This window comes from Microcebus murinus, chromosome 23 (genome assembly GCF_040939455.1).
Source record: "Microcebus murinus isolate Inina chromosome 23, M.murinus_Inina_mat1.0, whole genome shotgun sequence".
Taxonomy (NCBI): domain Eukaryota; kingdom Metazoa; phylum Chordata; class Mammalia; order Primates; family Cheirogaleidae; genus Microcebus; species Microcebus murinus.
In genome coordinates, this window is record NC_134126.1 from 30,501,829 (window position 1) to 30,526,155 (window position 24,327).

Here is a 24,327-nt window from a genome sequence, read left to right on the forward strand (position 1 = left end):
CGGGTCACGTGGAGCCGTGTCCTCACGTGACGCAGACCCCAGCTGGGGAGCAGGGCGGGCCTGGAGCTGCATCGCGTCATCACGTCGCGCGGCCGCGGGGAGTAGAGCCCGGACGCTCACGGTGACGGCTCCAGAGCCTCCGGGTCGGGGCGGCGGCGGCGGCGCTTCGGCTCCCCCCCGGGCCGCCTGCTGGCCCCGCGCCCCACCCCATCCCCCGGGCGGGGCACGGGCCGGCGCGGCCGGGTGGGCTCGGGAGCGGAGGTGAGTGGCGGCCGTCAGCCCTTTCCGTCCCACCCCCGGCTCCGGGTTGTGGCCCTTCCCCCATCGCCGTCTCGCTCCGAGGCAGAACTGGAGAGGAGAAAGGCTGGGGGGCGTCGTGCCCCGCGCGCCCTCCCGTCTCCCCCGGAACCGCGCCCCTCCGACACCTCCGCGCGGCGGTGCCCGCTGGATGCCCGGGCTTGTCAGGGAGAAGGACCTCGCTCCCTTCTCTAGAATTCAGTCTTTCCAGAATTTGATACCCCTCCCCCGCTCCGAATCTGCCGTGGTGGAACCTCTCAATTCAGATGTTAGCGGAAGTTCTAGAATAGATCACTTCGGAAAGGTGCGGGTGTGCTGAGACTTCGGTGGGGCAGGAATCCCCAAGAAGAAAGACGACTCTGCCAGTTTCGACACTGACCTCTGAAGCCCGAGCCCTGTGGTAACCCCCCCAGGATATCTTCACAGTGAATGGACTTTTGCTCAGGCCATTCTTACATCCCCAGAGTTGAAACTAACTTGACTTAAGGGAAACATTTTTTTAAAACATCATATGCTTTGATGAATCACCTCCTTTTCTGTAAAATGGATCTTGCAGAGTTATTGGAGGGGGTATCTTAGAGTGCTCATGGAATAATACGCTAACTGTAAATCAAGTAGATGAAAAGGTAGGATCTTGGTTTTACCGTTAAAAAATTATGAGCTGGGCGTAGTGTGCACCTGTAATCCCAGCTGCTCTGGAGACTGATGTGGTAGGATCCCCTTGAGCCCAGCAGTCGAGTCCAGCCTGGGCATCATAGCAAGACCCCATCTCTAAAAAAACAAAAAAATGAGTTGTGGACTTTGGAAGACCACGGATTTTTTTTCCCCCTTGGATCATTTCAGAACTTTAGGATTCCAAATAAGATACACTCTCTATACCACCTCCAGTTCATTCCCCAGAAATTGTCCCTGAAGCATAAAAATAAAAAAATAGTATAACTAAAATGTGTCAGCAGTAGCTTTGTGCAGTGGAAGTATTAGCTAATGAGGTTTATCCAAGGCACGATTATTGTTAATTGAAAACTTTTCCCAATACCCCACCATGACGACTTGGCAATTTTTGACAGTCTCTACAGAGACTGAACTAACTAATTAGCTAACTAAATAAATAAAAGGTGTCAGCAATCAACAAAGTACTCCTTACCTTGATTTTTTAAAAATATGTAATCTATTAATGAGTCTATTTAAAGGATGCATACAAGTGAACTTTTAAAATAACAGGATATGGCAGTAAAATTGGTGGTAGAGGAGTTTTGATAGGTTTATATCCTAATAAAACTCTTTGTTTGAGTATAGAAGAAAATCCATGTGTGCTGCCTTCTGTTAAAAAAAAAAAGAAAAAATTAAAAAAAAAAAAAAGAAGAATTATAAATATTGATCTGTTAACAATGATGAACATTTACTAATGGAACGCCTTCCTATTGAAGAGCTTTAATAGCTTGCATGGTTTCCACTATTCAGTGTAAGTACAAGGTCCTCATTTGAAGTTTCATTTTAAGAAGAAATCCAGATATATTTTCAAATCATACATAATTCTTTGCATGCTGCTTTTGAAAAGCTTTTGAAAAATGTTTATTTTCCCTGATTCGGCTTTCTCTAAATACATGATTTTTCTCATATTCAGTTTACTAAACATTTATTGTATACCTTCTATACAAAAATATATAAAACAGGATCCTTACCCTCTAAACATTAATATTTATCTGCTTAGGGTTATTGAATAAGTGATATCACACCTTTTTATCATTTGAGACAAGAACCTTGTTAAGATATATAAGAAACATATGTAGTTTTTTTCTACTTACAATAGAGCATTGATTACAATAAATGTCAAGTGATGGGGCACTTAGCTATATAGGAATTCAGAGGAAGAAGAGGTAACTTTTACTTGGGATAGTTACTGGCTAGATTGTGGTGGTGATGCCAAGAATAGGAGTGTTCTCTATTTGTGGATGTTCGAGTCTGAGGAAGCCTTTTCTTTGTTCCTTAATTTGCAAAGCAAAAAATGTGTTCAGTTTCCCAGGTTCTTCAAATATGCTCATTGTCTTTTTTTCTTATAGTTGCAGAATCCAAGGCCCCCTTTTGTTCTTTCTCCATATTGCTTGATGGGAGACATTATGGCCCCCAAAGACATAATGACGAATACTCATGCTAAATCCATCCTCAACTCAATGAACTCACTCAGGAAGAGCAATACCCTCTGTGATGTGACATTGAGAGTAGAACAGAAAGACTTCCCTGCCCATCGGATTGTGCTGGCTGCCTGTAGTGATTACTTCTGTGCCATGTTCACTAGTGAGGTAAGTGGTAAGTTGTCTCCACACAGATGAAACTCACACGTGTAACTTCTAATGGTTGTCTAATTGCACTGAATGAAATAGTAGAAGTTTGATATAATAGTGAAGTTTTATAATATGGTGGTTAAATAGGCCTCTGGATAAGGTCTGTCACTTGACTGTGCTTTAGTTTCCACATCTCTAAATAAGGGGTAGTAAAATAGTAATATGCAATAACACATGGTTATTGTGATTACTTAAGATTATTAAGATTATTTAAGAGTATTTGAGAACATAACATAAAATGCTTAGAATAGTATCTAGCATGTAGTAAACACATAAATGTCAGCTATTGGATTTTATTTATTCTTTTTTAAATTTGTCTTCCAATTTTTCTTGTTGCAGTTTAAAATTTTTTAAGTGAATACCAAGGAGATAGGAAGAAAAGAGGAGTAGGATTCAGACCTCATCCCACTCCTCCTAACAACATATGAAGTAAATCAGTATTCATTGTACCAATGTAGATGTTAGGGCAATTTCAAATGAAGGGAAGAAGAGGATTTAATGAATGGCTGTACAAGTACAAAGGGTATAACTTGGAAAAAGATGCCAACTCCAGAGTATAAGCAGTTAACAGAAGGAATTTTATAAGAAAAGGATGGATTGACAAGAAAAAAGATAGTGCTCACAGTATTAAAAAAGACTACTTAGTAATTGCCTGACAAAGTACTTGAAATGTAGAGTGAGGCTGTTGAATGTATTGTGAGGTACTCTTAGCTAAATAGAAGACAGCACTGCAAATTTTTGTTTTTCAAGATCCCAAGTCTGATTGAAAAACAAATTTAAATAAATTATTTTGATTTTTTTTATAAAACTTAGTGGTGGGTATACCAGTATTTATTATATAATTACACTTATATATATGTGTGTGTATATATATATGGCTGAAATATTCCATTATGATAATACTTTTTAATACTTTTTTAAATACTTTTTTTTAAAAGTTTTTAACTACCAGTATTTTCTTTAGTTAATTCTGTCACCTTAGTGAAGATGTTGCTGCTGGATTAGAATAGGAGAGGTATATCGTAATAATGATAACTACCTTTTATGGCCCAGGTGCTCTGCTGTGTGATTGTTACGCATCTCTCACTCACCCTAGGGGTAGATACTACCATCTCATTTTACAACTGAAGGAATAAAGTCTCAAATATTAAATGACTTGCCCAAAATCACATGGCTTGTAAGTGGTAGAGATAGGATTTCTGATTTTAAATATTTTCTGGAAATTCTGTGTTTTCTGATTCTGAAGCCCTATTTTTAACTATTGTGCCTCCTTAATCTCTGAAATATGGATTTTATATTTTACAATCTCATTTTAAAGCCAGTGTAGTTTATTCTATGAACCTATGCTCAGTCACATGGCTAATAGGAAAAACATAGAAACCTGACAGGTCATTCTAGCTAATCCAGGTTAATTTTAAAATCAGCTTGTATAATATAACATTGCAGATCCCTGTCTTATCCTATACTGTTCTCCACTATAACTGCCCAAGAGCATCAGAAGCAGTGGGCATTTAACTGAGTAAGGAGAGTGTCACCCAGCAGCTGCTGAACATAAAATGAACTAGGACTGCTGACTGCTAATTATATATTATGCATCCTATTTTTGTCAACTTGAACAAATTTGGGCCAGGCATGGTGGCTTATGCCTGCAATCCCAGCATTTTGGGAGGCCCAGGTGAGAGGATTGCTTGAGCCCAGGAATTCAGGACCACCTTGGGCAACTAATAGTGAGACCCCATCTCTACAAAAAATAGAAAAATTAGCTGGGCATGGTGGCACATGCCTATAGTTCTAGCTGCTTGGCGGGCTGAGGCGGGCAGATTGCTATGGTCCAGGATTTGAGGTTGGAGTGAGCTCTGATGATGCCGCTACACTGTAGCCTGGGTGAGAGAGCAAGATCTTGCCTGAAAAAAAAAAAAAGAAAGAAAAAATTTTGTCTTCGGGGGGAAATGGGCATTTATTGAAACCTTAAAATCTGTATCCCCATAATATGCTGAAATTAAAAAAAAAAAAAAAAAGAAATGGCAAAAAAAAAAAAAAATTTTGTCTTCTTTTTGTACACATTCAGAAATTAGTATAGGCCGGGCATGGTGGCTCATGCCTGTAATCCTAGCACTCTGGGAGGCCGAGGCGGGCAGATCGTTCGAGCTCAGGAGTTCAAAACCAGCTTGAGCAAGAGTGAGACCCCGTCTCTACTAAAAATAGAAAGAAATTAATTGGCCAACTAATATATATAGAAAAAAAAAATTAGCTGGGTATGGTGGCGCATGCCTATAGTCCCAGCCACTGAGGCAGCAGGATTGCTTGAGCCCATGAGTTTGAGGTTGCTGTGAGCTAGGCTGACACCACGGCACTCACTCCAGCCTGGGCAACAAAGCGAGAATCTGTCTCAAAAAAAAAAAAAAGAAAAGAAATTAGTATAAAGTTCTGCGAATATTTCCTTTTTTCTCATCAATCATTATTTCTTTCTTTAAAAACTAACATCAGATAAGAAAATGCCAAATGGTTTTGTCTTTCTTTCTTTCTTTTTTTTTTTATTTCAGCATATGAGGGGGGTACAGATTTTAAGGTTTCAATAAATGCCCTTTCCCCCTTCCCCCCACAAGTCTGAGTCTCCAGCATGACCATCCCCCAGACGGTGCACATCTCACTCATTATGTATGTATATACCCACCCCCTGCCCCCCTTTATTTCTTAAAGTAAGTGGTTTAGAGAGTCCAGAAACCTGGATTCTAGGCTTAGTTCTCTTTGCAATTCTGTATGACCCTGGCAGCCATCTAACTTAATTGTGTTGATCTATAAAATAAAATGGTTAAACAAGATGGTTTCCTTGTTCTCTTCTAGCCCTAAAATGCTCCTCAAATGTCCAATTAAAAGATCAAAGGATTAAGGCAAGAGGACCTGGGTTTTATCTGTCTCTTACTAGTTAAGTGACCCTGGTTAAGTCATATAAGTTCTTTGATCCTTAGATCCTTTATCTCTTAAATGGCAATAGAATCAGACCTTAGCTACATTACCAGGTTGCTGTGAGAATCAGATGAAATAATAGTAAACAAGAAACATGCTGAAGAATTCTAAAGCAAATATAAATGTGAAATGTGTAATTGCTCTAGGCTCTTACATAGTGAAATCATTTCCATATTTAAATTATTTGATGGGAATATAGTTTATTTATTGAGAAACTTCTGGAATATATGTACTTATATATTTTAGTATCATTAGTATTAAATGTATTTAATGTGTTGGGACAGTAACTGTTCATAAATTCTTGTACTGCAGTAAATGTTAAAACCTAATGTGCAGCTAGGTGTGGTAGCTCACACCTATAATCCTAATACTCTGGGAAGCCGAGGTGGGAGGCTCACTTGAGGTCAGGAGTTCAAGACTAGCCTGAGTAAGAGAGAGACCTCATCTCTATTAAAATAGAAAAATTAGGACTGGAAGGGAGGCTGGGCCAGCACCACTGAGCCCCGTACTCCAGGTGGCAGGCGACAAAGATGGGAGCCTGGCGCCTGGGCAGCCCGCAGCCTCGGAGCCCCGCTGAAGGTGGCCACGGCGACCCACACGGAAGCCGACATGTGTCTCTGCCTCGGTGGCCTGAGTGTGTGTGACTTCTGGAAGGTGCTGATGAAGACAGGTCTGGTGCTGGTGGTGCTGGGCCACGTGAGCTTCATCACAGCCCCCCTGCTCCATGGCACTGTGCTGCACTATGTGGGCGCGACTCTCTGGCTCTGCAGTACTGCACAGTCACCATCCTCTCTGTCACTTCCTCTATCGTGGTCATCACCTCTGGCATTGCAGCCATCATGTTGTCACACCACCTCCCCAGCACCCCTCTGCGCTGGATGGTGTTTAACTGGAGTGTGGCCTGTGCTCTCCTCTCTCTGACCTGTGCCCTCGTCCTCTTGGCCTCAATCGCTGTGACCTTTGCCACCCAGGGCCAGGCACTGCCGGCCACCTGAACTTTTGGGAGCCCTGAACTACTGGCCCTCATGCCTGACTGTCCCTTCGACCCCACGTGCATTTAAAGCTCCAGCGTGTGCCTCTGGGCCGTGACGCTAGTGCTCTGCATGGTGGAGAGCGTGTTTGCTGTGCGCTGCACCCAGCTCGCCCACCAGCTGCTGGAACCGAGGCTCTGGTGGGGGGAAAAGCATCCACCATGCGATTCCAGAGAGCCCAGAGCCCGTGGGGGACCAGGACCTGCTGAGCTGCACCAGCTCTGAGCTGCTCACCATCTGAGAGCCGATGTCTCGCCCACGGCCACTGGGCCCTGCAACCAAGTCTGCCCCATGACCAGGCCAAGATTCCTGGAGCCGGACCAAGAGGGCCCAGTGGACCCTTGGAGACTCAGTGGGGCTTTCAACACCCTCCCTGGCCATCCAGCCCACTGCACTGAAATGAGACTGTATTCTGAAGATATTAAAAAGAACAGAGTTGCTCCAAACAATAAATAATAAAACAGAAAAATTAGCCGGGCGTGGTGGTGCACACCTGTAGTCCCAGCTACTCAGGAGGCTGAGGCAAAAGGATCAGTTGAGCCCAGCAGTTTGAGGTTGCTGTGAGCTAGGCTGATGCCATGGCACTCTAGCCCTGGCAACAGAGTGGGACTCTGTCTCAAAAAAAAACAAAACCCTAATGTGCTTTTTCTAAATAATATGCTAGTGACTCTTTTTAGTGTTAGGGATTGATTTTGTGCTTGGCTTTGGTAGAGAATGCTTTTTGATTATTCTCTGAGCTGTTGGAGAAATCAAAGATGATAAAGTCATTTAGTTCATAATGGAGGTGCACTGGTGTTTTATGAGTAACATGAATTTCTAAACTAAGGTTAAGATCTAGTAAAATTTTCATAAGATAATCAGTCTTCAGATAGTTTACTGTCCTGTAACATTGAAGATTTCTACTCTTAGCTAAATAATTTCCTATGATTCTCTGGCCTCATCAATATTTATAACTTCAAAGAGATAGTCCAGGCTGGGCACGGTGGCTCATGCCTATAATCCTAGCACTCTGGGAGGCCAAGGCGGGCGGATTGCTCGAGGTCAGGAGTTTGAAACCAGCCTGAGCAAGAGCGAGACCCATCTCTACTATAAATAGAAATAAACTAATTGGCCAACTAATATATATAGAAAAAATTAGCCGGGCATGGTGGTACATGCCTGTAGTCCCAGCTACTCGGGAGGCTGAGGATTGCTTGAGCCGAGGAGTTTGAGGTTGCTATGAGCTGGGGTGATGCCACGGCACTCACTCTAGCCTGGGCAACAAAGTGAGACTCTGTCTCAAAAATAAATTAATTAATTAAAAAAAATAAAAAATAAAAAAAATAAAGACATATCACATAAACTAGGTAATCCTGGAGAGTCTGGTGCTATAAGCCACAGGATCTTCTATAAGCATGAAATTTCACTGAAAGTTTGTATTTTGTCTTAAAAGTTCATGGACACCAGTATTATGTTCATGGAACTTTTCCATTCTATTCAGTAATACATCTATGTTTGTTTAAATATGAAATCAATTTCTAAAATTATTCACTGGTAATATTGCTATTCCAGGAAGATGTCACCTACTATATACTCGTAGGGTACAGAAAACTACCCATTCCATTTGAAAAACTACAAATATGGGCTGTATTTGCTTTATATAAATCAAAGTAATTCATAATTCTTAAAAGATATATATTCAATATTATTAACATCACCTTAAGCTCTTAGATATGAGATTTTGCCTTTATCTTGTGCAATTATAACCACCATTCTTTCATACGCCTTGAATTTTCAGCTTTCTGAGAAGGGGAAACCTTACGTTGATATCCAAGGTTTAACTGCTTCTACCATGGAAATCCTGTTAGACTTTGTGTACACAGAAACAGTACATGTGACGGTGGAGAATGTGCAAGAACTGCTCCCTGCAGCCTGTCTGCTTCAGCTGAAAGGTATAGACATTAAAAGTTGCTATTGTCCATGCCAAAGGCGCCCTGGAAATGTTTAAAATGACCACTGTAAACTTAATCATGAAAACTATGGAGGCAGACTATGAGTGCTCATCTTTACTCCCCATGCCTTGTGTCTCTGAGCAATAAAAGGTTAGATGTCAATAGCAATATACTGGAACCTTTCCAAATACAAGTTTTTGGTTCCTTTGTTTGTTTCTTAAAAAAAAAAAAAAAAAAGAGTCTCACTCTGTCACTCAGGCTGGGCATCCTTAAACTCCTGCCTTGGCCTCCCAAAGCAGTAGGAGGACAGGTGTGAGTCACTACACCTGGCCCTGGCTCTTTAAAAGAGAGCATTTATACCTTTTCTGTTTTTAAAAAACATGAAGGAGAGGAAAATTAAGCATTTTCTTATATATATGTATAGAATATACCTGTAAGAAAATACAGGAAACTGATTGTATTAATTGCCTACATAGAGACTGTTAATTTACCTGGCCATCAAATGGCCACATTAATGGGGAGGGTGGGGGACTTTTCATGGGAAAAGTTTTTTGTATCTTAAAATGTTTGAAATTTTGAGACAATCTGCCCTGTTGGGAAAAAAAATTTTTTTTGAAATTAAAAAATTGAATTGATGCACAAAAATGAACTTTTAGAGTTTTCACAGGCTTAGAGATGGTCTCCCAGTTCTCAGTCTTTTTTAACATTCAGTTATGTTTTCATTATTTTCAGTTCTTATATACATACAATTGAAATAGTTTCAGTTTTTAATACATAATTTAAACAGTGTGAAGCTTTGCATTAGTGCACAATCATAAAAATTAAGATTATACTCTGAACTTTTCAATTAGAGAAACATGAGATTGTTATTAGTATCTTCTGTTTCTTTCACTGGATTCTTTTAGTAAGTTTTCGTGTAGAGTAGAAAATAGGTACCTTATGCTCAATTTGATTTGTAATTGGTTTTGTTGCTTGGTTCCCAAGTGTTTTATGGAGATTTTTGTTTAATTGTGCCAGTATCTCTGGAAGACATTCATCATTTTAAAGATGAAGCAGAAGCAGGTGTAAAGGTTTTGCCGAAAGTTACACAGCACTAAGACAAAAATAGAATTTAAATTCTTTAAGCATAAAATTTTAAATATTTTTTGTAGGTGTTGAGCAAGGGTTCCTCTGATAACATGCAGAGAAGATGTTGAGATCCAAGAATATAGACCAGTTCACACCTGGCCAAGTATCCTGAAGTATTCACTGCCTGTGTTTGTCCTAGGTGTGAAGCAAGCCTGCTGTGAGTTCTTAGAAAGTCAGTTGGACCCTTCTAATTGCCTGGGTATCAGGGATTTTGCTGAAACCCACAATTGTGTTGACCTGATGCAAGCAGCTGAGGTTTTTAGCCAGAAGCATTTCCCTGAAGTGGTACAGCATGAAGAGTTCATTCTTCTAAGTCAAGGAGAGGTGGAAAAGCTAATCAAGTGTGATGAAATTCAGGTACAGATCTGGATTGGTGTTATAGTTTCTTCAAGACTTTTGTTATGGCAATTATAAAACTTGCAAAGTTCTTATATAAGGGAGAAATAAAAAAGAGAGAGAGAAGAGAAAACTTGCAAAGTGAGGTGGAGTTACTGTGTTTCTGTATCAGGGCTTCATAATCAAATGTCTATATTGGCTCCAAAGGTTACATTAACTCCCTGAAGTTAATACCAGATTTATTTGCATCTTTATGAAGAGGGACTTTGCCACTTTCTTCAATTAGATATATGATCTAATTATCATATTAGTGGTTGAGAATCACTATTAAACAGAGTATGGAATAAGCAGAAAATGGAAGTAAAGTTGGTTTCTGTGGAATACTGCTATTAACCATTCACTTATTTCACAAACATTTATTGGGAATACCTACCATGTAGCAATTACTGTGCCAGGTGCTTTAGATCCAAAAGTGGGTAAACTATAGATCTTGCTTGCAGAGAATTCGCAGTATAGTAGTAGAGACAGACATATTTTATGTAATATAATAATAGGTCTTAAATATATTTCTTAACAAGTTTAAGTCAACTTTTTCTTTATACCTTTTCCTAGTGACTTTTCTGAAGGAAAATTGATTAGGGCACATTGGTGACATTGTTTCCAACTAAAGAGGAATAATTTTCCAGCTTGACATGCTATTTCATATCAGCCCAGAGAAGTTACAAATGCTGCTGAGTCAAGAATTTACAGAAATCTTAGTTCTCACCCTCTTGATGTGGGACATTGTATCCTTGTGCTGAAATGCCCTGCATAGCCAAAAAATATATTCTTGGAAACTGGTACTTCACTAGAATATCTTGATTTTTCTTGATTTATCCATATATTGGAATAGAATGAGCAACTATGTATTTGAAGTTCATTGCATATAATAATAAAATAGCTAATACTTACTCAGCACTTACTATTGGTTCATTTACCAAATATTTATTGAGTACTTACTGTGTGCCCAGAACTGTTCCTAGTGTTGGAGGTCCCGTTATGAACAAAACAGACAAAATTCTCTGTCCCCGGAGCTTCCCTTCTAATGGCACCATTCTTGGTACTTTTATCTTACTTAATTCTCACATCTCGATTTTTCATAGGAGGAAGCTGAGGATTGGAGGTTACTTATCATATCACAGCTAGTAAGTGGTAGAGCCAGGATTCAAATGTGTGCAACCTGGCTCCAGAGTCCTGTTTTTTTAACCACTAAACTATGAGCTTGTCATGTAGTCATTTTGTTTCTAATTGTCCAAATCAGGAAGAGGTCACAGAAGTTGTTTATTTTGGAACTATGTAGACTTTGGAATAAAACTGGTTGGAGCAGAGAGACCAAATAACTGACTTTATGTCAAAAGCTAAAATGAAAACCAATTTGAGAACTCTTATGTATAGTTTTCCTTAAGTGTGTGTCAAGACTGACCTTTTGGTTTTTTTCTGGAAAGACAGCAAATGACATATTTTTTCCTGTTCCATATACCAGCCAGAAATAGAAACCAGATGTCTGACTTGAGTTGCTAACACTTCTTATTAAATAAAACAATAGTACTTAAAACATTGGGAAACGGTATGTCATGTTGGTTACGACAACATAGGTTTTAGAGTTAGACTGGGGTTTAGTGTTGGCTGTAGGGCATGTATTAACCACTAACCACTAGCTGTCAGTTTCCTCTTGTATCAAATGTAGATAATATTAGTACCTAGTACAATGGGTTAGTCTGTCATTAAATAAGAATGCCAGTGCCTGAAACACAAGAGAATTCTTTGTAAAACTTTATTGTGGAGAAAACTTATTTTCTTCAAGTGAAGCATTAATGTTGGAGCTTTTTCCTCCTAGCTTAGCTGTTTCTCTGTGATTCTAATTTATTCTGTCTTCAGTAAGATTAAGAATCTTTGCTCATGATTGCAAAAACCCCATCTTTAAGCTGATCTATCTAATTTAAACCTAGACTGTGTCAGTCTCTGGCATGCATCTGCTCAAAATGATTCGCCAGTCATTCTTTAACAAAATTTTTTTTAAAAATCATGAACACCCATCTGCACCATCCCCTGCATCTAGTCCATCAGTAGCCTGGGTTACTTTGATCTCCCAAACATTTTTCCAGTACATTTATTTCCTTCTCATCACTGCCACAACTATAGTCTAAGTATCATCGACCTTTTTGCCTTTTTGCCTAATGTACCAAAGTAGCATCTAACTGGCCTTTTAGCTCTTGGCCCTTCTAAACTGTTCTACCCATGTTAGCCAGGGTAATCTTTACAAAATATCAATGTGATCATATCACTAGCCTACTTGAAACCTACTTTAATGATTTTCAATTAGAGTAAAATTCAGTACTCTAGTGCCCTCTGTGATCTGGCCCTTGCATACTTCTCTAGCTTCATCTTTCACCATTCTTCCACTTTCTCATTTATTATACTACACTATCCAGTCATCTCCTCAAACTGCCAGCTCTTTTTAGCTGTAGGTGCTGTCCAATAGAATATTCTGTGAAAATGGAAATGATCTATAGATGTTCTGTTCAGTTTGCTAGCCACTGGCCCCATGTTGCTGTTGAGAACTTGAAATGTGGCTAGTGTAACTGAGAAGCTGAATTTTTAATTTAATTTAATTTTAATGAATTTAAATGTAAATAGCCACACATGGCTAGTGGCTACTGTGTTGGAAAGTGCAGCTCTAGTGCTTTTGTATGTACTCTTCTGTCTGCCCTGGAGTACTTTTTTGCTTTCTCTAGCTAACTGCTACTCATCCGTCAGATTTTAATTTATCATTTCTTCAGGGAGGCCTTCTCTGACTCATCATTCTAAATTAGGAAATCTCATGTTACTCTGTGTCATAGCCCTGGGACCTTTCCAATATAGTATATAATAATAGTGGGATTGTTCATTTTTCTGATTTAACAGTTGTTTCCCTACTTAAGAACAGGGATTATATCTGATTTGTTCCATTGTAAAACCAGCTTCCAGGACAGTGCCTGGCATTTGAGAGGGATTGAGTAAATCGATAGAATGAATGAACTTTCTGGAACATTTTCTTCGTTTTTAGAGTACCACTGTTTTTAGAGTACCACCGTTTTTAGAGTACCACCGTTTTTAGAGTACCACTGTTCTTAGAAAAAGTTCACAAGGTGGTTAGTCACAGTGACACTCTGAAAGGTGTCTCTCAGAGCACATATGCCCTCGGTGCTGGTGGAAGGGACACAGGACCTATGCTTAGGTGTCTGTCTTTGGGAAGTCCTAGGTGTCATTATATATCTAATGTCCTTCTGGTGGTATAATGTAGGGCTTTTAAGGTATGTCTCACCTCATTTAGTTGGTCAGATGTAAACTCAGACCTAAGTTCCTCAAATTACTAATTATATGTATCATCTCAAGTAGTTCAGTGCCTAATAATAGTAATTGCTCAAATGCTAATTCATAGTGCTTTGAAAACTACAACATTCCATATGATGATGTAAGAGAGGCTCCTATGTCAGAGGCTTGGGTGGATGATTTAGGGGAATGAACCTGGAGGTCATTAGATAATGATTATGAATAAAAGTTATTTCAAGAGCCAGTTTTGAATAGGGCAACAGATTCCCCCACCCACTCTCCTAAAGTTGTACAAATGACAAAAACAAAATTCAGGAATGGAAAGAATTCTGACATGAAGGCCACGCAACTGATGATTTATTAGGTACTATCTTAGATTTTTTTTATTAACCTAAGTTGACTATAATTCTTTTCCTTTTTTTTTTTTTTTTTTTTTGAGACAGAGTCTCGCTTTGTTGTCCAGGCTAGAGTGAGTGCCGTGGCGTCAGCCTAGCTCACAGCAACCTCAAACTCCTGGGCTCAAGCGATCCTATTGCCTCAGCCTCCCGAGTAGCTGGGACTACAGGCATGTGCCACCATGCCCAGCTAATTTTTTTATATATATATTAGTTGGCCAATTAATTTCTTTCTATTTATAGTAGAGACGGGGTCTCGCTCTTGCTCAGGCTGGTTTTGAACTCCTGACCTTGAGCAATCCGCCTGCCTCGGCCTCCCAGAGAGCTAGGATTACAGGCATGAGCCACCGCGCCCGGCCTATAATTCTTTTCTTGATCTGAATTAGCTGTGCCTGAAAAGATTGTTTTCCTAAGAGCCTAGCTATTCCTCGAAGATGGGAAATAATGGTGTTGGGCAATGGAGAATAGGAAAGAGAAAGTAAGCATGGCTATTTTTTGACCCCATGAGCTAATTGGAAAGGCAGATCCATGATGTGTAATTATACCTTTACAGGTAGATTCTGAAGAGCCAGTCTTTGAGGCTGTCATCAACTGGGTGAAGCATGCCAAGAAGGAGCGAGAAGAATCCTTGCCTGACCTGCTGCAGTATGTGCGGATGCCCCTGCTGACGCCCAGGTATATCACAGATGTAATAGATGCTGAGGTAAGTCATACAGGACACTCAGGATCCAAAACGTTGACTAGCTTTTGTAAGCTTAGTATTGTGTATTCAAAATCGATTATTTTTTTTTTTTTTTTTTTTTTTTTTTTTTTTTTTTTTTTTTTTGAGACAGAGTCTCACTTTGTTGCCCGGGCTAGAGTGAGTGCCGTGGCGTCAGCCTAGCTCACAGCAACCTCAAACTCCTGGGCTCGAGTGATCCTTCTGCCTCAGCCTCCCAAGTAGCTGGGACTACAGGCATGCGCCACCATGCCCGGCTAATTTTTTTTTTTTTTTATATATATATCAGTTGGCCAATTAATTTCTTTCTATTTATAGTAGAGACGGGGTCTCGCTCAGGCTGGTTTTGAACTCCTGACCTTGAGCAATCCGCCCGCCTCGGCCTCCCAAGAGCTAGGATTACAGGCGTGAGCCACAGCGCCCGGCCAAAATCGATTATTTTTAATGTAGACACAGAGTCTTCTGGTTCATCTCTAGACGCCAGAGAAGGTGGTACTGGGTAATTCCCAGACTTTTTTTTTTTCCGAGACAGAGTCTTGCTCTGTCACCTGGGCTAGAGTACAGTGGCATCATCAGAGCTAACTGCCACCCCAAACTCATGGACTCAAACAATCCTCCTGCCTCAGCCTCCCTGAGTAGCTGGGACTACAGGTGTGTGCCACTGAGCCCTGCTAATTTTTCTGTTTTTAGTAGAGACGGGGTCTTGCTCTTGCTCCGGCTGGTCTTAAATTCCTGTGTTAAGCAATCCTCCTGCCTTGACCTCACCAGAGTGCTGGGATTACAGGCATGAGCCACTGCACCCAGCCCCCAGTCATATTTCTAAGAAAAGTTAATTGCTTGGCAAGTCAGGCTCCTGATACAATTGAAAATCTATGGTTTAATTTAATTTTGTGTTTTGTTGTCTTTTGTTTTACATGTCCCTGTCCCTAAGTATTTTATATAAACATCAGATGATAAACTTTGTCCCCTTCTCCACTGAACATAAATTGTTCCAAATTGCCCTGGAAAACAGCCAAAGATGTTTTGCTTAGAAAGCCTCTTTATTTTTGACCTCTAATGAATCCAGCATGATAGTAGTTTGATGCATTTTATTGTCAACTTTGGTCATATCATGTTGCATTTATTTATAAAAGTGTTTCTCCAACTTAAGTTCTTTGTAATATGTTTTCATAACTTTTACCATATATACCACCTGTGTTACCTGGACCGTACTGTGTGGAGCAATGCTTTATAACATGTAGGTAAGGCTCAGGTCAGTGAATGAGTTCCTCCTACTTGGCCCAGTCCTAGATCTCTTTGGGAGTTAACTTTAAACACAGTTTTTCAGGTTTTTTTGTTTTTTTGTTTTTTGTTTTTTTTTGAGACAGAGTCTCACTTTGTTGCCCAGGCTAGAGTGAGTGCCGTGGCGTTAGCCTGGCTCACAGCAACCTCAATCTCCGGGGCTCAGCGATCCTACTGCCTCAGCCTCCCGAGTAGCTGGGACTGCAGGCATGAGCCACCATGCCCGGCTAATTTTTTGTATATATATTTTTAGTTGTTCAATTAATTTATTTCTATTTTTGGTAGAGACGGGGTCTTGCTCAGGCTGGTTTCGAACTCCTGACCTTGAGCAATCCTCCCGCCTCGGCCTCCCAGAGTGCTAGGATTACAGGCGTGAGCCACCACGCCCGGCAGTTTTTCAGTTTTTCTCATTAGAAAAGTTGCAGGCTGGTTAGTGTCATATCTCAAACTCTTTTTCTTCTATTTGTAATTTCTTTCTTATAACCCATCAGCATACCCTTTGTGTCCAGTTATTTTTTTTTCTTTTTCTTTTTCTTTTTCTTTTTTATACCATATGCCTTTCAACCCATAGTTGTTTATACTCTGGTTAAAAGCACAGACTCTGGAGCCAGACTCAAGGGACTGAAATCCCAAATTCACTGCTTCCTATGTGAACCTAGGCAGATAGATGACTTAATAAAATTGTACCTCAGCCTCCTTATCTGTAAAACAGAGATGATGATGGTACCTACCTCATAGATTGCTGTTAGTAGTAAATAAGGTAATATGTAAAAGCTTTTAGAATTATGTGTTGTATGTAAGTGTTTACTAGTATTGTTTATATTCCTTTCCAATTCATCACGAAAATGTCAGGTTAATAGATGTGCTAAGTAATTAGAGCTTACATCAATTAGGGTCCCAACAGAAAACAGATGACATGCTCAAAATAGAACAATTTGAGGAGGGGTTTATTTTTAAAGGAGCTGCTTACAAAGATGTGAGTATAGAGAAATAACAAAAGATAGTGAAGTAATCTGGATCTAGTACAGCCAAGCTGTTAACCCCTAAATCTGAAGAAACAAGGTCAGGGAGTAGTTACCAGAACCTGAAAGGAAAGAGTCATGTAGAATCGCTTCCTCGAGAAGAGGCTTGACCTTTGGTTGGGCTGATCCCAACCAGAAGCCAGAGGGCATGGGAGCCCTGTTGTCTAGTCACATAGTCTAGTCTTCCGAGCTAGAGAGCAGAGTGGAGAAGGGCACAGAGTGACTCTAGGGAGGCAGATGAAAGGTGTCCAGTGCAGAATTATCAGAAGTAGACTTGGGGAGTATGTGCTGTGAACCTTGGGAAAATTAATTATTCAGACAACATATACTTCTTTCTTTCTTCTTTTTTTTTCAACTTCTTATCTGTATTTGTTACAAGTTTTAAGTGGATTGTGAGTCAGGCACTACATTTCTATTCACAAGCCTCACTTTTCAAAACAGTTTTACAACACATATGAGTAGGGCTTATAATTTTGCTCCTCTAAACAATACTTCTTTGGAAAACAAGCCCTGTGTAGAGTTTCAAGTTGCTTTACCTTAAACATACTTATTTCTAGAGGGCTAGTAGTACATGTAGAAGGTATACTTCTTTCTGTTACTCCAGAAAATAACAGAAGCCTTCTGGTTTTCCCTTAAAATTCTTATTAGTTACTATGTACTTGTATTTGCATAATCCCTGGAAAGATATACAAGCTAATAAAAGTAATTACAGGTAAGCGCCAATGTAGATGGGGAATACTTCTCAATATATCTTCTGATTTTGATCTGTGTAATATATTATCTATTTTAAAAATTATTTCTGGAAACCTACAGCATAGTTATAATTAATATAAGCAATACTCCTGAAATCACAGGGCTCTGGACACTGGTTTTCTATATTGAGAAGTTAATTCTTTTTTTTTTTTTTTTTTTTTTGAGACAGAGTCTTGCTCTGTTGCCCAGGCTAGAGTGAGTGCCGTGGCGTCAGCCTAGCTCACAGCAACCTCAAACTCCTGGGCTCAAGCGATCCTACTGCCTCAGCCTCCCAAGTAGCTGGGACTACAGGCATGCGCCACCATGCCCAGCTAATTTTTTGTATATATTTTTAGTTGGCCAATTAATTTCTTTCTATTTTTAGTAGAGACGGGGTCTCGCTCTTGCTCAGGCTGGTTTTGAACTCCTGACCTCAAGCAATCCGCCCGCCTTGGCCTCCCAGAGAGCTAGGATTACAGGCGTGAGCCACCACGCCTGGCCGAGAAGTTAATTCTTTATGTGCCCTTTGTACTCCCACAGTATTGGAGGTAGGCCCTGTGGCTCACTCTACTATTTGCTGTATTTCAGCCTTTTATCCGCTGTAGTTTACAGTGCAGGGATCTCGTTGATGAAGCGAAGAAGTTTCATCTGAGGCCTGAACTTCGGAGTCAGATGCAGGGCCCCAGGACAAGGGCTCGTCTAGGTAAGCTGGCATCTTGGCAAATGGGGATATTTTTCAACGACTTCTTATAGGTGGCTTAATTAGTTGAAAAAGACATTCTGTAAGAAGTACAAAGACTCTGTTTTAGATCTTTTATTGTGTTATCTCAGACAAATCACTTTACTACTCTAAACCTCCTTTTCCTATAAATCAAAGATATCTTCATCTGTTTCATAAATTATTTGGACATTAAATGAGATAAAGTATAAAAGCATATTATAAATTGTGCAGTGTCATGTAATATGTTATAATTTTATTTCAGTATATTTAGATTCTGTGAATTAGAGATTCTTTTCAGTGTCACGTAGTAAGTGGTATGCTCTACCCACCTCTCCCCTTCCCCTTACGTGTTTTATCCATTCTGGTAGGAAAAGAGGAAGGAAAAGGAGCCCAGTATGGTAGAAAGTACAGGGGTTTTAGCAGTAACGTCCAATTTAGGTTCCCAGTCATTTTACAGACATAAAATCTCTGAACAACTCACACTGACACCTCTATCTAAGTTCTGCTATAGACATATAGTTACCAGAATGTTTACTGAGAAACTTTCAGCCAACAGGAAATGCTATCAGTTCCCTGGGTTTTATAGTATAATCTATTTCTTTCCTGTTTCTATGTCCCCAACCTGCACTGAAGCTGTCTGTTACTATGTTAGCCAAAGTCATTTCCGTAGGTTGAAACAGAACAGTGGTATGTTCAGGTTTGCCTTCTACAGTTTTAATGTTGTCCAGAAATTTAAATTTCAGAGACTCAAGAGCTAGAACCTCAAGAAGAAATAACTTCCTATATTAGGCAGCCTTATGATATATCTCCTATTTCAGATCAATCTCGCCACAACATGAAACAAAATATCTTAAAACTATTTATACTTAAACTTCCCTGTGAGTTACCCAGCCAGGGATGGGAAAGTAATGTATTTGTTTTTAATCTTTGTCTTCAGGGGCCAATGAAGTGCTTCTGGTGGTTGGGGGCTTCGGAAGCCAACAGTCTCCCATTGATGTGGTGGAAAAATACGACCCCAAGACTCAGGAGTGGAGCTTTTTGCCAGTAAATAATGGTGGAACCAATTGTTGGGAGGGAGCTTAAATGTCCTTGGTCTCGTACTCTAGATTGTAACTAATACAACCCTAAGAGTAGAAAAGCCTAGTAACAGCATGTTTCTGATACCAGTGTTGTGAATACAGTAAGTACTCAGTAAACAGTTTTTGACTGTTTAGAATAGAGGATTAGACTTTAGAAATATCAATATCCCTGTATCAAATTCAGTGGCCAACACTATGTAGGTGCCTTTCTCTTTTTTTTTTTTGAAACAGGGTCTTACTCTGTTGCCTAGGCTAGAGTGCATAGAGTACAGTGGCATCATTATAGCTCACTGCAACCTTAAACTCCTGAGTTCAAGTGATCCTCCTGCCTTAGCCTCCCAAGTGGGTGGGTCTACAGGTGTGTGCCACCATGCTTGGCTAATTCTTTTTGTAGAGACTGGGTCTTGCTATGTTGCTCAGGCAGGTCTTGAACTCCTAGCCTCAAACAATCCTCCCACCTCAGCCTCCCAAGTGCTGGGATTACAGGTGTGAGCCACCATGCCCTGTCTGTTTACATGCCTTTCTAAGCTGTCTGTATAACTCCCAGAATCCTTCATTAGTCACACTATGTTTGACTGAACTCAGTGTCAAATTGTTGAATTGTGTTAAATTGAACTAGTGTCAGTTGAACTCAGAAGTTTGTATTCTTCTCCCCTCAGTATGTCTCTATTTTAGTGTTAAATGAATAGTAATTTCTGAGAAAACACGGAAATCCACTCCTGCTATTTATTTATGTATGTATGTATGTATTTATTTATTTTGAGACAGAGTCTCACTTTGTTGCCCAGGCTAGAGTGAGTGCCATGGCGTCAGCCTAGCTCACAGCAACCTCAAACTCCTGGGCTCAAGCAATCCTCCTGCCTCAGCCTCCCGAGTAGCTGGGACTACAGGCATATGCCACCATGCCCAGCTAATTTTCTCTATATATATTAGTTGGCCAATTAATTTCTTTCTATTTATAGTAGAGACGGGGTCTTGCTCTTGCTCAGGCTGGTTTCGAACTCCTAACCTTGAGCAATCCGCCCGCTTCGGCCTCCCAGAGTGCTAGGCACTCCTGCTCTTTAGGGTCTTTGAATCCTGGCTCTTTTATTAGCAATGTAGGAATACGTTTCTACTTTATGGAATGATATCTGTCACTTAGCCTAGTGCCTTATGAAACAGAAAGGAGTCAGATGCTGGGTAGTAGAAAGCCATTAAATCATTTGGAAGCCTTGGAAAGAGACACATGTGCAGAAAGCTTGCATCTTTAAGAGGACCACAGCAAGCATTTTGTTCAGGAGGCAGCCAGCTGGGGGCCACTTGAGGATGAATCACTCAAGGAGGGCTCATGGCGACAGGTGAAAAAGCATACAGGTGTGTAGATAAAAACAGCAAGGAGAGCAAAAGGTAAGTCCCAAAACTTGCCTAACTGAAATTCTCTGTACCTCTTCTTTCCAAATCCATAGAGCATCACTCGTAAGAGACGTTATGTAGCCTCAGTGTCCCTACATGACCGGATCTATGTAATTGGTGGCTATGACGGCCGTTCCCGCCTCAGTTCAGTGGAGTGTCTGGATTACACAGCAGACGAGGATGGGGTCTGGTACTCTGTGGCCCCCATGAATGTCCGACGAGGCCTTGCTGGGGCCACCACCCTGGGAGGTAGGCTTGGTGTGCAGGGTCACATGTCCATCTTTACTGTGGCTCCATCAGGGTTCTTTTCGCTCCTCTTGTCTGGCAGGAGTATGAAATTTGAGGATAATTTGTATGGTCAAATATACCTTTTTGCTTTCAGAAGTATCAATGTTACAGAAGCGAATCAGTATTCATGTTTCAATACTGACTACAAAGTTGGTAAATCAAGTTCCAATGTGCTGGGTTAAGGACTAGCACTAGTTGTATTTTTGCAAACTTCCATGTGGTCTTTGAATGATTCTAAAGATTTCATCTTACCCCCTTCTTTTTAGATATCTTAACTGTACTGTCTTCCTTGTCTATAACACTTAATTGACTTATTCCATTTTAATTTTTTTTTTTTTTTGAGACAAAGTCTCATTCTATTGCCCAGGTCAGAGTGCTGTGGCATCAGCCTGACTCACAGCAACCTCAAACTCCTGGGCTCAGGCAATCCTCCAGCCTCAGCCTCCCAAGTAGCTGGACTACAGGCATGCGTCACCATGCCTGGCTAATTTTTTCTCTCTATATATATTTTTAGTTGGCCAATTAATTTCTTTCTATTTTTAGTAGAGACAGGGTCTCGCTCTTTCTCAGGCTGATCTCAAACTCCTGAGCTCAAACAATCTACCCGCCTTGGCCTCCCAGAGTGTTAGGATTACAGGCGTGAGCCACTGCGCCTGGCCGACTTGTTCCATTTTAAAAAACACTTTGCTTTTACTCCCAGGCATTTAAAGAATCTGTAGGGAATTTGTAGAGAAAAGAATTCTTAGAAATCTTTCATTCTCTAATAGTTTGTGATTTGTTCATTCTGAACAGATATGATCTATGTCTCTGGTGGCTTTGATGGAAGCAGGCGTCACACCAGTATGGAGCGATATGACCCAAACATTGACCAGTGGAGCATGCTGGGAGATATGCAGACAGCCCGGGAAGGCGCCGGACTAGTAGTAGCCAGTGGAGTGATCTACTGTCTAGGTATTGAGTCTGGGTTGCTGGAATGGGAGAGAACTCAATGGGTGGGAATCCTTTTTTATCAAAATTAATTAAGTTCGGGAACTTTCCAGAATGCTCGGTGAGAGGTGGAGGAGCAGCGGCTGCCCAAGCTGCGTACGGCTACGCGCTCCTTCCCGCTCCTCCACGTCGGCCTCAGCCCGCTCACCGGCTATAGAAAAAGGTGAAAGAAACCACTTACTATGATGTTTGGGGGTCAAACTCAATGCTACTCATGAAGAGTTGAAAAAGGCTTATAGGAAACTGGCCTTGAAGTACCACCCTGATAAGAATCCAAATGAAGGAGAGAAGTTTAAACAGATTTCTCTAGCTTACGAAGTTCTCTCTGATGCAAAGAAAAGGGAACTATATGACAAAGGAGGAGAACAGGCAATTAAAGAGGGTGGAGTAGGTGGCGGTTTTGGCTCCCCCATGGACATCTTTGATATGTTTTTTGGAGGAGGAAGGATGCAAAGAGAAAGGAGAGGTAAAAATGTTGTACATCAGCTCTCAGTAACCTTAGAAGATTTATATAATGGTGCAACAAGAAAACTGCCTCTGCAAAAGAATGTGATTTGTGACAAATGTGAAGGCCGAGGTGGTAAGAAAGGAGCAGTAGAGTGCTGTCCCAATTGCCGAGGTACTGGAATGCAAATAAGAATTCATCAGATAGGACCTGGAATGGTCCAGCAAATTCAGTCAGTGTGCATGGAGTGCCAGGGCCATGGGGAACAGATCAGTCCTAAAGACAGATGTAAAAGCTGCAATGGAAGGAAGATAGTTCGAGAAAAGAAGATTCTAGAAGTTCATATTGACAAAGGCATGAAAGATGGCCAGAAGATAACATTCCATGGTGAAGGAGACCAAGAACCAGGACTAGAGCCAGGAGATATTATCATTGTGTTAGATCAGAAGGACCATGCTGTTTTTACTCGACGAGGAGAAGACCTTTTCATGTGTATGGACATACAGCTGGTTGAAGCATTATGTGGCTTCCAGAAGCCAATATCTACTCTTGACAACCGAACCATAGTCATCACCTCTCATCCAGGTCAGATTGTCAAGCATGGAGATATCAAGTGTGTGCTAAATGAAGGCATGCCAATTTATCGTAGACCATATGAAAAGGGCCGCCTAATCATCGAATTTAAGGTAAATTTTCCTGAAAATGGCTTTCTTTCTCCTGATAAACTGTCTTTGCTGGAAAAACTCCTACCTGAGAGGAAGGAAGTAGAAGAGATGAAATGGATCAAGTAGAACTCGTGGACTTTGATCCAAATCAAGAGAGACGGCGCCATTACAATGGAGAAGCATATGAGGATGATGAACATCATCCCAGAGGTGGTGTTCAGTGTCAAACCTCTTAATGAGGCCAGTGAATGAGACTCACTGCTGACATTTTATATGTAGTAGTGAAATGAGTGAAGGACTATAATCATAATACGCTCACTACTTACTATTGTTTTTCTTATAATATTCAATTATAGTAGTGTTTTAAAAGTTAAACGAATAAACGCAAATATAAAAGCTGACTTTGCCCTGTATGTATGATGACTTCAGTGTACAAGGTGAAATTTAATACCTGTAAAAATTACTTTAAGAAAAAGTTCCCCTAGCATTTATTAGGCTAAACCTTATAATTGATTTCAGCTATGTATGTGGACAAGCTTAGACTGAAATGCTAGGTGTATGTATTGGCTTCATTATGACCCTTCATTGTTAAGCTATGAAATTAAAACTCTGTATTTAACTGGCAAAAAAAAAAAAAAATTCATAGACTTTCTTCAACAAAAACCCTGGTCCATTTCAATATATTTTCCATTAACTGGGATTATCTTTTTGTAAGCAGAAAGTATGGTACTGTCAAGATTTCCCTTAGGTTTATTAAGGAACTCTTGTGGGAGAATTGAAACTAAAAAAAATTAGAGCACTCAAAGAAAGGCCAACTAGGAATGGGCCTGAGGATCTACCACTCTTTCTGGAATGATCTCTGTTTTGTCTTTCAGGAGGATATGATGGCTTGAATATCTTAAATTCAGTTGAGAAATACGATCCCCATACAGGACACTGGACCAATGTTACACCAATGGCCACCAAGCGTTCTGGTAAGACCACATCTGAGACAATAGACAGTGCTGTTATTGTCAAAGTGTTGTCAAAGACCACATCTTTGACAATAGACAGTGCTGTCAAATCTTTGCATGTGTGACGGTGGTGCAGTCATAGGACAGGATATCAATAAATCAGACGTATAGTTCCTGGTTCACTGTATGCTTATGAGTCGGATTCCATTCTCCTGTTTGCCTCTCTTTTCTCTAAATATTAGGACAAAGACAGCTTAAACTTTCAA

General features: G+C 40.5%; 2 protein-coding genes and 2 pseudogenes across 4 annotated transcripts in view; all 4 read left to right on the top strand.

Moving 5' to 3' along the window:
• Positions 1-24,327, top strand: part of KLHL12 (kelch like family member 12) — a 30,891-nt gene that overhangs the window by 3,038 nt on the left and 3,526 nt on the right. The window contains exons 1-10 of one of the 3 annotated variants that reach the window (XM_012744370.3): positions 75-923; positions 2,358-2,597; positions 8,415-8,568; positions 9,836-10,053; positions 14,332-14,481; positions 18,120-18,234; positions 19,190-19,296; positions 20,777-20,972; positions 21,804-21,962; positions 23,984-24,082. In XM_012744370.3, coding sequence (XP_012599824.1) covers positions 2,403-2,597; positions 8,415-8,568; positions 9,836-10,053; positions 14,332-14,481; positions 18,120-18,234; positions 19,190-19,296; positions 20,777-20,972; positions 21,804-21,962; positions 23,984-24,082 — 1,393 coding nt within the window. In that variant the 5' untranslated portion in view covers positions 75-923; positions 2,358-2,402. Of the gene's footprint in view, positions 1-74; positions 924-2,357; positions 2,598-8,414; positions 8,569-9,835; positions 10,054-14,331; positions 14,482-18,119; positions 18,235-19,189; positions 19,297-20,776; positions 20,973-21,803; positions 21,963-23,983; positions 24,083-24,327 lie in introns of those variants that run through there. The other 2 variants (XM_012744371.2, XM_012744369.3) reach the window with 2 other exon arrangements.
• Positions 1,255-1,376, top strand: LOC142864010 (uncharacterized; annotated as a pseudogene).
• LOC142863849 (transmembrane protein 54 pseudogene) lies at positions 3,532-8,407 on the top strand (annotated as a pseudogene).
• LOC105860020 (dnaJ homolog subfamily A member 1) lies at positions 22,286-23,738 on the top strand. The gene is given in 2 exon segments (XM_012744372.3): positions 22,286-23,211; positions 23,214-23,738. Coding segments are annotated over 2 exon segments (933 nt in total). The 5' UTR covers positions 22,286-22,409; the 3' UTR covers positions 23,345-23,738.